The sequence below is a fragment of the Herpailurus yagouaroundi genome, unplaced genomic scaffold (assembly GCF_014898765.1).
Source record: "Herpailurus yagouaroundi ecotype Mexico unplaced genomic scaffold, PumYag 184, whole genome shotgun sequence".
In the NCBI taxonomy this organism is placed as follows: domain Eukaryota; kingdom Metazoa; phylum Chordata; class Mammalia; order Carnivora; family Felidae; genus Herpailurus; species Herpailurus yagouaroundi.
Window position 1 is genome coordinate 33,113,054 of NW_024412415.1, and position 14,027 is coordinate 33,127,080.

At 51.5% G+C, this 14,027-nt stretch overlaps 1 protein-coding gene across 1 annotated transcript in view; it reads right to left on the reverse strand.

Annotated features, from left to right (window-relative positions):
• ITGA11 (integrin subunit alpha 11) overlaps nt 1-14,027 on the reverse strand; it is a 125,753-nt gene that overhangs the window by 37,743 nt on the left and 73,983 nt on the right. Inside the window, exons 8-10 of the mRNA XM_040493086.1 lie at nt 9,793-9,937; nt 9,155-9,320; nt 7,694-7,764 (exon numbers count right to left, since the gene is read on the reverse strand). Coding sequence (XP_040349020.1) covers nt 7,694-7,764; nt 9,155-9,320; nt 9,793-9,937 — 382 coding nt within the window. The remainder of the gene's footprint in view (nt 1-7,693; nt 7,765-9,154; nt 9,321-9,792; nt 9,938-14,027) is intronic.

Here is a 14,027-nt window from a genome sequence, read left to right on the forward strand (position 1 = left end):
GAACTCACGGACCGCGAGATCGTGAGTTCGAGCCCCGCGTCAGGCTCTGGGCTGATGGCTCGGAGCCTGGAGCCTGTTTCCGATTCTGTGTCTCCCTCTCTCTCTGCCCCTCCCCCGTTCATGCTCTGTCTCTCTCTGTCCCAAAAATAAATAAACGTTGAAAAAAAAAAAAAAAACAACTTCCTTGAACAAAGCTAGTGGATACAGGAAGACAGATAGCAAGCCCTTGGAAGCAGGGAGGGCCACCTTCCTGGGTGACCTTGGTGACTCCTGGCCCGACAGGTTGTGCCCCGGCTTTGGGCTGTGAAAGCACTAGCAGATGAAGTCACCTCTCTCCTCCCCTGAGCCCTAATCCTGGCTGACTGGCAGGATTTGAGGTTCCCCCGCCACATGGGGCCCGGGGCACCCCATCTCCCCTCCCCTCCAATACCATGGTGCCGACAGAACAATGTGATTCTGGCCTTGGGACAATCAGGGCCGTGAATGAGCAGGTGGGCAGCGTCACCATGCAACAGTCTCACCGGTGGCCGCGGAGGGGGCAAGACTGTGAACCTTACTCAGACCTTCCATTTCTCATTTCCCAGGGGTCACTTTAAAGAGTGAAGTTGATCTCAGATAAGGTTTAAAAAGTCCAAATTCTCTGGAAGTAGGACTGACTGTTTAGACAATGTTTTTCTGACCGCAAGCAAGCTGGTCTCTGGAGAGTCTGATGTACTTGGTTGTGTTTAATGTCGCACTTCCTAATTAGCTTTCTCCTCCCGGTCTGTGTGAGCCTCAGCCTGGGAGCGCCTGATGATCTCCTGGGCCGGGATCAGGGCCGGCACCTCAAAGACTCACGGCCAGTGCTCCTTGCACTTGGGGTGTGCTCCCTTCTTTGCAAAGTACTTTCTCATCCAGCCACCCATTTGTGAGAGACCAGCAGGTCAGATGTTCATTACCTGCACTTGACAAATGGCCTCCAAGGTTCAGAGAGGGAAAGGGACTTGTCTGAGGCTGCACAGCAAGTCGGGGCGGGGCTGGGACTTGGAGCAGGGTGGTGGGTTGGGCAGGGGAGAAAAGAGCCACGGGCAGCCCCCGGACTCTGCTCCCAGTTTTCCATTGGAGCACCCTCTAAGAGGACAGTGATGTTTGGGCCTCGTCTCTCTCCTCCCTCTCTCTTCCGGCTGAATCCAAGTTTGCTTCTGCAGGACCAGGCTTCTTCCTTCAGGGAGAGGCCTCTGAAGATGAATTTTTGGCCTTGCAGGTGACTGGAAGTCTCCATGATGTACTGAAGAGGACTGGGATTCCTCTGGGGAGGACCCCGTATGTATGTGGGGCTTGGGGATTCCACTGAACTTCTGGATTTGGCAGCACTGGGCCAGCTAATTGCTCACAGACTCTCGCCTTATGCTGTTTCACCCTGGCAGTGCCCGTAGGCCTGTGCTCCCAGGGGACGGTCTTTTCTTGAGAGGGCTCTGTTACCAGGGAGAGCCTCGCTGGGAGAGGGCAGGCTGGGAGGGCAGGAGGAGCAAACCTCAGTATGGCACTGTCTTTCCCCAGCTCGGAGAGCCCAGGCATTTTGAATTTGGAAAAAATCTGGAAGGGCAGGGCCCCAAAAAAGGCCAAAGCCTTGACAGAGGAAGCCAAGCATGTAGGCCCAGCTGGAAAACAAATACCAGGGCATTCCAGGGAAGAGCCTCATCCCACGCTCCAGGCCTGGCACCGGCTCCCTGATTTATGGCTTCCTTTCCCGTGGGGCCACGTGAGCTCCCACCAGATACTGCCACGGTGTGCCTGGGTGGCCTTGCACATGGACCCTTGGCACAAGCTGACTTTTCTAGTGCCCTGTGCAGATGTGAGGATGCAGGCATGGTGGCCCTCAGCAGGTCCAAGGCCAAGTCCATGCACTTCCTATAGACAACGTGTACCCGTATTCACTCTGGCATAGCACCTGCCGTCTGATTCTGCTAGCTCATCAGTTAGCTGCCTTCTGACCTGGCCCCTGCAGCAGTCTTGCCTCCCTAGCTGAGCTGAATGTTCCTGGTACGTGTGACCATGTCCCTCCAAACTGTGTCCCCAGCCGGTCCGTGTCCCCAGGGTTGGGTCACATCCCTAACACTAGAAACAGCATCGTTTAGGGCAGTGGCTCCCAAACGGGGGGCAGTTTAGCCCCCAGGAAATATTTGGCAATGCCTGGAGACAGTTTGGGTTGTCATAGCTGGGGGTGGTGTTGGGGTTGGTGTGGCATCTGGTGGGTAGGGTCAGGGCCGCTGCCTACAATACACAGGATGGCCCTGCAGCAAAGAATTATCCAGTCCAAGTTGGCAGTTGGGCTGAGGCTGAGAATCCCTGGCCCAGTGGTTAGAGCATGAAGTCTGGAGTCAGACATTGCTGAGTTCCAGTTCTAGCTCCAAAGCTTCTAGGTGTGTGACCTTGGGCAAGCTTCTCTCTCTCTTCCTTTTTTTCTCCCTCCCTCTCTCTCTCTCTCTCTCTCTCTCTCTCTCTCTCTCAGCCTCAGCTGTAAATTGTTTTGTTGGGAGAATTAACATTTTTAATTCTTAGCACGGAGCTTGGCAGTCAGCAAAGGACTTGGTATATACTAACTCCTCTCGTTCTTTTATTCATCCATAAAGCATCGGGGACGCGGGAGTCAAAGAATCACATCTCATGGTCAAGTTGGTGCTGCAGAGGAGTCATTACAGCAGCCTGAGGGGAGGCAGCCTAGTGGAGGCAAGGGCAGCCTATTTGGGGGGCCTGCAGGAAGCGGGGGGGGGCGTGACTGAGGAGGTGGGTGGAGTTAGGACAGGATTTTAAGAAACCCTTACTTGATCGTAAGTCTCAAAATGTACACTTCTAGTTCCAAGCCTCAAGACTCGATTCCGCCAGTGTTTTTCAGACATCTGCTCAAAGACTGAGGTTCAGAGAGGTTAAATGGTTTGTCTGAGGCCACACATCCAGGCAGTGCTTTCTTCTTGCCCAGCAGTAATGGAATGAGAATGCCAGATGCCAACAATTCTTGGCTTTGGATAGGTGGTCCTGTGCACTGAGTCCTGTCCTCCTCCCCAGGCTCCTCCATAGCTCCCTAGTGCCTGCATGTCCACCATCAGAGTGACTCTAGAAGGGCCAAGAGCCCCTCCTAAGGCAAATACGTCGTGAAGAGGACGGGTTATACTTTTCACTAATTGCTCGGATTCTGTCATAGACGATGCATTTTTAACAAGCCTAAAGTGGAGCCTGAGGAACAATGAGTGCCAGGAGGTTAAATGGGGTTGGGCAGGAAACACCCAGAAATGGGCCTTCAGTCTTTCTGTGGAGAGAAGCCCTTCACTGTGCCGGAAGCTGGTAGGAACGGTGGCAAGGAGGTGGTGTGGGGAGCAAGGTCCACCCTGTACTTGACGGCTTGTTCCTGATCGGCGGGTTGGTTGTCTCTGCTCAGAGGTCCTGGGAACAAGGCTCAGGAGTGGGGTGCTTGGCACCAGGGTGCAGCCTGAGACACGGAGCTGGGCTTAGGAGGAGACCCCAATGACCTGGAAATGATTCCTGCCACCAGGAGTCACTTGGGAACAATCTGGAACAGCACGCTGGCAGACTCTGGCTACCATGTCCAGGCCTCATGGGGTGGAGCCCGCGGACAGCGCTGACTGCCTGCCCTAGCTAGCACGTGGAGGGGTCCACGGTTTAAGGTTATGGGGGTGTAGGAGAGGTTCACAGCCTCTAGGTACCAACCCCTCACGTCACCATATGGATCAGTTTCTTTCATTTTTTTTTAAGTTTATTTATTTTGAGAGAGAGAGACAGAGAAAGAGAGAGAGAGAGAATGAGAGCAAATAGGGGAGGGGCATAGCGGGAAGGAGAGAGAGAATCCTAAGCAGGCTCAGCACTGTCAGTGCGGAGCCTGAGGGGTGGGGGAGCTTGAACTCATGACCTGAGCTGAGATCAAAAGTTAGATGCTTAACTGACTGAACTGTGCAAGGCACCCCAGTTTCTTTCATTTTTGATTGAATCAAATGTGCAAAACTAGTTCAAATGTTTTTGTAGTGGCTCGGTCAGTTAAGTGGCCAACTCCTGATTTTGGCTTCATGAGTTAGAGCCCTGCTTCAGGCTCAATGCTGTGGAGCCTGCTTGGGATTCTCTCTCTCCCTCTCTCTCTGCCCCTCCCTGGGTTGAGCTCTCTGTCCCTCTCAAGATAAATACATAAACTTAAAAAAATCAAATGTAAACCTCTTAGGAAAGATTACAACCTGAAGGCTTTCACAGCTAAGCAGCTTAGGTAACAGCCAATGACCTTGGCTATCCAGCCCACAGCTCCAGCAGAGGCTGCGGGAAGGGCACAGGCTGAAGAGGCTGGAGGGTGGCTGGGGCTGCTGGTCTGGGAGGTAGGAGTCTCCCCACCCTTGACCTGTGTCAGACATAACTGAGGGCTGGTCTTGCTGGATCATCACGTGTAGGTTCAAGGGAAACAGTCTCTTCCCATCTCAGTTGAGTCACCAAAGTATTTGTGTAGACAAGATCCACCCTAATAAAAGTGCTTCCTTCTGTATAAACTTTTGGGGTTGGGGAGAGGTAAGAGTTCCATGTGAAATTCCTCTGCAGAGCCCCTGGGTGGGAGCAGCACCCTAGCTCCATCCACCACTAGGGGGCATCCATAACTTATTGTCCCCTTCCTTTCCTGCACACTTTCCATCTTGGCTTGTGCGGATTGCAGACTCAGGGTCTATGCCCCCTTGGGAGGTACAGATCCCTTTTGGAAGCTTTCTGGCAGACTCCTGCAGCTTCTTCTTGATTACCCAGCTCAACAGGGAGTTCACCACCTCAGCACGCAGCCAGGACTAATAGAAGCCACTCCAGCTGTTAGTGATCTTTGCATTCATTTCCAAATACTAATGGAACCCCTGGCTTCAAAATCTGTTTTGGAATTTGACTGGAGATCCATAGCTGGCCTTTCTGGTGGTCATTTCCAGAATGTCCTCTTTCCCCTTTATGGCAAATCAAGACTAGAGTTTCCTGGGTTGACTTAGGTCCCTGGGTTTCCCCATGGCTCTGACCTTCAGCCTGGGATGCCATTCCTGTGGTCTGGGGCCTTGGGCTCTTTGGGTGACCAGGTGATGTTTTGGGGTCTCCTCTCTACCCTGGCACTAGTCTCCCCTTCCTCTTGCTGTTCTTACCCTTTTGAAGGCTGGTTTCCTTGCTGGACAGGCAACAGCAGCCCAGGTGATGAGCCACCAGCCCCTTTGCTATTTGAGAACATTCTATGAGGTACTTCCTCCAGGACTAGAGACCTTTCCTTCTGACATAACTAAACAGGCCCAGGGAAGCTGAAGGCTTCTTCTCACATTTGCAGGAAGTGGCTGTCTGAGGCCGTCTGTGGAACACTTTTGGAGGGGATGGAGGCTGAGAGCTCACCCAGGACTTGGACTCACTCGGGCTTGAGACCTGCTCTGGGAAAAGCTGAAAGGCTGGACCACTGCTTCCCATCTCCGGAGAGGGCTGACCAGCCCCGAGAGCTGTGGAGCTGGACTCCCAGGGACAGGATGGCTGTGGCCAATTATGGTGGCCTCAGTGGTCAGCATCAGCACTGAGAACCCTATGTGCCCTAAAATAGCACACCCAGTGGCCGGTCACACCACCAGATAGCCCGCCATCATTGTTCCATTCTTTTGGATTTGGAAGGATTGGTTTTTTCTTTTTAGGTATTAAAAAGAAGAGTCTCAGATTCAGACTTAATCATCTTCTCTTTAAGAGTCGTATCAGATAGAAACTTCCAGATGCCTGTCACTTGAAAACCAGACTCGGGGGCATTAGAAGAGCTGGGGCGGTGATAAGGATGGGGAGAGGCACTCCGGTCTCTCCAACCAGAGGAATGAAAATGAGTTGGACACGTGGAAGAATCTACACAGGGCAGTGCATGACCTTGACCTAAACAACAGGCCAGGGCTCTGAGCTCTTGGTCTCCTCTGTGCAGCGGGTGGCGGGGGGGCTTGGGGGGTGGTGTCTATCCATGGATCCTTCAAGGACTCCTCCTGCTCGACCTACTGAGATGCTTGGGTCCTTTTTAGGGTTCATCTCCAGTATTCCTGAACACCCTCCCCTTCTCTTCGAGTTCCCCGATTCCTAGGCATGCACAGACCACAGTGTTAGAAGAGGAGCCTGCACCTTCCGGGACCCAGCGCAGGGCCCAGCACAGAGAAGGCACGGAAAAGATTTGCAGACTTGACCATCTATGGGGCGCCTGGGCGGCTCAGTTGGATGGGCGTCTGACTTCGACTCAGGGCATGATTTCACGGTTCGTGGGCCCAAGCCCCGCATCGGGCTCTGTGCTGACAGCTCAGAGCCTGGATTCGTCTTCAGATTCTGTGTCTCCCTCTCTCTCTGCCCCTCTCCCGCTTGTACTCTGTCTCTCTTTCTCAAAAATAAGTAAACATTAAAAAAAAAACAAAAACAGGACAACTATTCCTGCCTGTCAACCTGGCAGGGCTGTGCTGAGCCTGAAATGGGGCATAGGAATTTCCTGGAGAAGTTTAAAGTGCCATGCATATACAACGCACTGTTATAATTATAGGTGGCTGCATTTGTAGCTTGCTGTGCCCGGGTGGGCACGAGTCTGTCCAGATGCAGTCCAGGAACAGTGGCATGTGAGTCAGGTTTCCGTCCTGCTGCCTGTTCACATGTCCCCCTCCGCCTCCGATTTGGGGTTTCTGACTCAGACCCCCTGAGATTCCACTCGCTCTCGGGGAGCAGCTGCTAGGCGTGGGGAGGAAGAGCGTGAGACTCGTATTTTCCTACTTAGGTCACTTGAGCAGGTCACTTAGACTTCGTGTGACTCAGTTTATTTGTCTGGAGACTGGGAACAAGGAATCCTGCCCTATTCACCTCACAGTGTTGTTGGCGGGGGGTTGTCCAGTGAGATAATGGAGGTGATGCGGAAGTAGGCAGGTCGTTTCTGGCAGGTTTGGAGGCATACATACACTCCCACGGTGCCAGCCTGGGGCAGAACACCTGGGAACCTCTCTGCCCCAAGCATGCCCACTGACATGGACTCCTGCCAGGTGGTCCTCCCAGCACGCAGTGCTCCCAGGCAGGGCTCCACTGTTTATGACACATTTTCGCAGATACCGGCTCTCTGCCCCGCCCTGGCAATCCCGTGAGGTTTCCGCCCCATCTTGTCAATCGGAACCAGGCGAGGCATGTCGAGGGCGAGTGACAGCCCGGTGCTCTGGGCCGCCAATGTAGAGCTTCTGACGCGACATGCTGCTTGTGATGCCATGTGGCCATCTGGGTCCTCTGCCATCTGAGGCCGAGTCTGCACCGGGAGCACAGCTGGTCCATCTGGACCCCCTCCCCGCACCAGCTCAGGGCCATGCCCCTGCACGCACAGGCTGCCTTGGGCAAGGGCGTTATTGGCGCAGGCCAACAGCCTCTGCCACATTGACCCAATTTTTGCACAAGGCTCTGTGGGCTGCAGGGGACCTTCGGACCTGGAGGAAATGCCCCCATCGGCTCCCTGTGCAGGTGGTTCGATATTTGTAGCTCACTCCCTGATGAAAAGGGCTTGTAAGTTGAAGGCCTCGACTTCCCCCTTGCAGCCACAGAAGACAGAGGCAGAGAGACCCGGAGAAACAAAGTGGGGGGTGGGTGAGGGACAGCCCAGGAAAGGCGGCGTGGCCACCTAGAGAGCCGGAAAGTATGTGGGAGGGCGGCTCCAACCCCGACCTACCTCCACCACGTGAGAAGAAAAGCCGGTCTGGGACATCTCCAGCCCGAAGGACGTCTCGTTCTTGTTGGTGCCTAAAACAGAGGGACAGAAAGTCCTCAGCTGCACTCCCGATTGCTTAGCGCCACCCACCTGCAACCCCATCCATGGCACCTGTGTCCTGGGGCACCTCCGGGGAGGGAGGAGGGGGCCCTGAGGCAGCCCACACAGGGAGGGCACCTTCCAGGTGGCCGTGGCTTCACTATCAGTAGCCCAGTCACTGCCGCAAAGGGTTTGGGACGAGTTATATGACAGAGCATGTATGCCATAATGTCAATATAGGGGAAAGAGCAAGAAAAACACATGGAAAGAAACAATCTCCATCGTTGGCAAGAAATGGAAATTCCATCTCTTTCCTCACTTCTCTCATTCCTATTATTCACCAGATTTGGTTCCAGATGCCTCTGGATGATTCCCAAACATTGAATCGAACCCTCGGGAGGGGGACCTGTCACCACCCCAGATTTGCACAAGTAACCCATGTGTGCTGAAAGCCCCTCCCCATAGAGGGCCTCCCGGAACATGTCACCGGCACCGAGCTTCTCAACACCCAAAGGCAACCATTTCTGGGAGAAATACACTCAGCTGAGTATAAGTTCTGGCGGGAGTGTTGAAACTCAGGTTCAAAGTTTCTATTCCTTTATCCTTGTGGATGAGGGCTGCTTTCGTCTCCTCATGTGTCTGTAGCTCATCTTTTCCAAAGTGCTGCAGACTGCTCGGGCTTGTCCACACTGCTTTTTATCTCTGTTTGCCACCCCCCCCATGTGGCCCAGCCCCGTGCTGGGAGGAACGGCTATAGCAACACATGGCTCAGAGGAGATCCGTGCCATCGAAACCGAAGTTTAAACAGTAAGGAGAGGGGTGCCTGGGTGGCCCAGCCGGTTGAGCGTCCGACTTCAGCTCAGGTCGTGATCTCACGGTTCGTGAGTTCGAGCCCCACATCAAGCTCGGCGCAGAGCCCGCTTCAGATCCTTTGTCCCTAGCTCTCTGCCCCTCCCCTCTTCACACTGTCTCTCGTTCCCTCTCAAAAATCAATAAACATTAAAAAGTTAAAGAATGAATAAATAAACTTGAATTTCAGACAATCAGCAGATAATTTCCTAGTATAGGTCTGCCACAAACACCGTATTTTATATTTGCTAAATATGGCAACATTAGTTCAAAGCCCGTCTCTTCCCAAAGCTGTGGAAGCTTTGGCAAGTCACTTAGGTCCTATGAGCTTTCAGTTCCTCGGTGGTAAAAGGAGAATGTCAGCAAAGCCACCGTCCAGGGCTGTCTGTGAGGTCCAGCACAGAATACCAGGGCCCTATCATGAAGGGATAGCTCCTGCTAAAGCTTTCCGTGTTGTGGGCCTGGATCTTGCTCTATGGGGTTCACCTGGTGTGAGCCCAGGAGCGTAGACCCCTCTTGGTATGTACCCCTCACCTTCCAAGCTGAAGATCCTGTCCCCCAGGGCATCAACAATGTCCTTCAGGGCCGCCTCGTCAGTAACGTTGAAGAAGTGCTTGTCATCGGGGTCACTGGCGATGTATTTGATCTCATTTAGAAAAGCTTCTGGATTGATCCCCCTGCGGTTGTAGTAGCCCAGGACCTGCCAGGGAACGGGGGCAGGGCGACAAACCAGGACTTGGCACAGACCTCCCCACAGCCCCGCGGCCCCTGACCCCGCGTGGCTGGAGCCCTTTTTGGTTGCCATGGGCAGAACTCGGGGTCCCACCGGCATTTTGAAACAGGCTGTTTTGTAGGGGGCAGATAAGGCCCCTGTTCTAAGATAGGGTTCTGGGGGCTGGGTGGCTTGGGGGTGTTTTCTTGTGTTTTGGAGGTTTTGGCAATGGAGGAACTCTCCCCCAACCCCCAGCCTGTCCCCAACTGTTGCAGATAGCCCTTGACAGTGCTGAAAGAAAATTCCCAAGGTGCTCTTTAGGAGAGGATGAAACAAGAAGAGGCCCGTCCGGGGGCCTGGGCAGCTTGCTCACTACCCAGAAAATGCCCCTGGGAGTCCCCAGGGGTCTGACGGTAAAGCCTCTAGGGGCGGAGGGTGGGACAGGTGGGGCAGGACTCACGGCCACAGCGTATCTGGTCACGTTGTCTCTCTCGCTTTGCTGGATCACCTTCTCCAGGTCTGGGCTGTCATGGGACTCCCCATCTGTGATGACAATCATCACCTTCTTGGCCCCTTTCCTTCCGCCTTTCTGGAAAGCCTCTGAGCTGAAAACAGAGCACAGGGGGAGGGTCACAAGAGAGATGTAGGGATGCAGCTCCCAGCGATCCTCCAGAGGGGCTGCTGCAGATGTGGGGCCGAGCCCCCTCACCTCCCCAGGGGAGCAACCCAATAGGGTTTGGATCTCAAACCAAAGAAGAAGCTGGGTTGAGGTGCCCACACTACTCATTTGCCAGCTACTCAGATAGGTCATGTATCTGCTTGTCTTTAAAAAGTAACTTTAAAGAGCCTCTTTAGGGTCCTGACCATGCTGCTTTGGGCAAGCAGAGGGAGCAGGTGGGTTTGGGAGAAAAGTTCAAGGTCAGATGGAGACCTTTAGACACCCTAAGTTAGTGGCTCAAAAACCCAGCTGTATATTAGAATCACCGGGGGGAGTTAAAAAAAATGCCAATGGCTAGGCCCCACCTGGGCATGTAATCAGCATCTCTGGGGCACTGCCTGGAAATCAGGCCATTTTTTCATTAAAAATTTTTAAAAATGTTTTTATTCATTTTTTGAGACAGAGAGAGAGAGAGAGAGAGAGAGAGAGTGAGTGAACAGGGGAGGGACAGAAAGAGAGGGAGACACAGAATCCAAAGCAGGCTCCAGGCTCTGAGCTGTCAGCAAAGAGCCTGACACAGGACTTGAACCCTCAAAGCACAAGATCATGACCTGAGCTGAAGTCAGATGCTTAACCAACTGAGCCGCCCCGGTGCCCCATCAGTATTTTTCAAAAGAATGAATACCGGGGTTGAGAACCACTTCCCTACATACTGAAAAGGTGACAGGCCAGAGTAATTCAACACCCAAACAACACTAATCCATAAAATACACATAATGACATCCGAAAAAGTTCTGCTTTTCCCCACAAGGACTACTTTGATTCCATTTTGGGAATGATTAAATATCAAATTCCATGACAAATATTCCTCTCTCTTGCTTTTTACTTTGTTTTGTGCCTGGAGCAGGTGCTTGGCCTGCCTCTCGGGCAATCCAGCCAAGGGCCAGGGGCCTGGCACGCTGACCCATGATGCTGCAGAGAGGCTCTTACAGCTGGCCATTTCAGAAGCATGAAAACTGGCTGTGGAGCCATTCTGGCTCTTGGTGCCTCTGTGGACAACCCTCCTTTAGATCGTGAGGTTCTGAGTAGGACAGACATGGTCTGAACCAAAAATCTGGCCCAGCAGGTAGAATTTTCCAATAAGGATCTAAAACCAGATGCTTCCCTTAGATTCTATGTTGACTCCCTTGGGGTCTGACCCAGGGAGTTAAGCTCTGCAATGCTAGGTTCAAGCTCTGTACCACACGAATCTCTTGTTACACAGGAGCTGATGAGCTTGACATGCATGATTTAGATGTTGACGAATTCACAAAACCTGGAATAAGTTAGTTCAGAGCATCTTCAAAGCTCCCAGTGAAGAGAAACAGACCATCTGCCATTCTCTCAGCTCTATGATGTTGTGGATATACTGACTTAAAAAAAAAAAACAAAAAACCCTTGGGGGCACCTGGGTGGCTCAGTCGGTTAAACATCCGACTTTGGCTCAGGTCATGATCTCACGGTTCATGAGTTCGAGCCCCACCTCGAGCTCCCTGCTGTCAGCTCAGAGCCCAATTCAGATCCTCTGTCCTCCCCTCTCTCTGCCCATCCCACCACCCCCCTCTCTCAAAAATAAGTAAACATTTAAAGAAAAAAAAAAACCCTCGTATTTTAATATGAGCCATGAACTGAAGGAGGCCAGAGGCACAATTGACATGACTACAGCGACTTTTGAGCTTAAGCCTCACCCAGTGGAGCAAGAACTCTGCTAGTTCATCAAAGGAGATTCTAGATGTTTCCATAAACTCATTGAAGGATCAGGCTGAGGCATGAAACTCCATATAAAAAAGTATGGCAGGGGAAAACCAGGTTTTATTATATATGGAGTCAAGAAAAATTTTAGGTTCATATTTTCATATAGTAGAATTGTGTGAATATCTGTATGCATTTGTAATGGGGTAAATATTGACATGATTCATCAGATTTAAAATTGTGATTTTCTACCGAGTAAAAATCCTCGGATTTATTCCTTTGCAAATCAGATTATAAGTTCCTTAAGAACAGTGAGAGACTTATACTTACAACAGTTTCCGTGAACCTGGAAGCCAGAATGATCTATGGAAAAGTAGGCCATATCATGTCTCCTTTCTGCTCAAAATCTTCACTGGCTCCCATGTCTCTGGGGTCCTGAGAATGGCCCACCAGCCCATCGTAATCTGGCCCTTTTGTCCTTCTGTCCTTCCAAGCCCTTCTTCCTGCTTGCTCCCCTCAATAAAAAGTGTTGAGTGAGCTCAGTTGGAATGACATCATTATCCCCATGGCCCCCAAGCCATACATGACTATTAGATTCACCTTTATGTGCATATCTGATGAAAACACTCTCAAGCCTAAGACCCTTCCGTGGCCAGTCATGGTTGTTCTAGCTATGACATTATCATCCTCACAATCTGGCTTCAATACCCCCTGCCCCAACACGAACCTCACACCATGCTCAAAAGGCTCTAAACATAAGGATTCCTTGAGTTTCCCCCTCTTCTACCCTTAGTCAGGAGGAATGTCTCCTTTTCGCCTCTCCTGATTGAATCCTGGGGTCTTCCTGGGACAAGCCTAATGCCAGCCCCTCCTGGCAATCCTTCCTTGGATCCTACCCTCTCATCCTTACTGAGTTAGACTGATGCTTTTCAGAGTTTCCCTATTGGTCCAGGAACCACAGATTACCAGCTTTGAGAACCTCTCAAGTCCATGGCCTGGATCTTTTTACTTTTTCAGGTGCCCAGAAAAAATGCATCGTGAATAAGCAAGGAGAGCATTTTCCCTTAAAACACATCCCCTGTAACTTGGGACTTGGCAGGCTGAGAAGATCAGATTTCAAACCTCATTTGAGGTGCAGACTGCATAGCCCAGTGGTGCTCATGAGTCACGACTGGATTCAAACTACTTGCCAGATTGCATACTCGTAATCGTTCTGGGGGTGGTCGGCTATACCCCTGTATAAGTCACTTAGTTCACGCTGAGGAAGCAATAGCTCAGTGGGCATGGGCTTCCTCTGTTGCCCCAGCAATTTCACAAGGGCCTGATGGGGGCCCCAGGGACTCATCCCAGTGACAGCAAAACAGCAAAATGGCCCATTCCTTGTGAGGATGGGTAAAAGCCATCGTTACACAGAGGAAGGTTCCTTTAGGAAAAAAGTTTGAGCAAGTTTTATCAGCAAACAGAAGTTGATTAGTGGAGCCATAACTTAATTGTAAAGAATTGTAAGGTTGGAAAAAATGTAATTGTTTGACCACATGAAATCTCCTAAGTAGCTCCTAACTCCTAAGTAGCTCTCACACTGTGGAATTCTGTTAAACACGTCAGCTAATGCTATGTGAGGTGGGACTACCAGAGAATGAGCCTGTGGTCTCAATGGCCATAGTGGAATTCATGTCTATAGGTGTAAAATGTATACATTTAAAATCTATATGCCTTAGGAGTTTAGGCCTCAGCTTGAGAGATCTTGGGGAATTGCTTCTAAAATCACTCACCGATTTCAGTGGGGGTGAGCACAACGTTTTGCGTAATGGCAGTCTCACTGGAGCCAGCACAAAGCCATCTGTGAGGGCAACTTCTAGAGGTAACCTTCATTATCATTGTGAGTGAGTTCGGGTGTGATTTTTAAGGAGGCAGCCTTGTTACTCCACAACCTCAGAAGTTAGACTTACCCGTGTTCCTCACACTCCATTGATGACAGATACTCCACAGGAAGATTCTGCCCTCATGGAACCTACAAACTTTTTATAGGGTCTCTGCGGCACGGCCCATTTTCCATAGTCGTTTGCAACAATACCTCGCATCCCAAACGTTCTTCTGTGATGTAACCTCTCCATTCCTCCATCAAGGGGCAGAGTCAAATGCTCTTCCCCTAGAATCTGGGCTGGCCTTAATGGCTCACTCTATCAGTAGAATACGACAGAAGTTATAGCCGGGACTTTGGGGGCTAGGTCACAGGCAATCTCAGAGTTCCTGTGTGGGCCCGCTGGAAAGCTCTCTTGGGACACTCCCTCTCAGAGCCACATGGC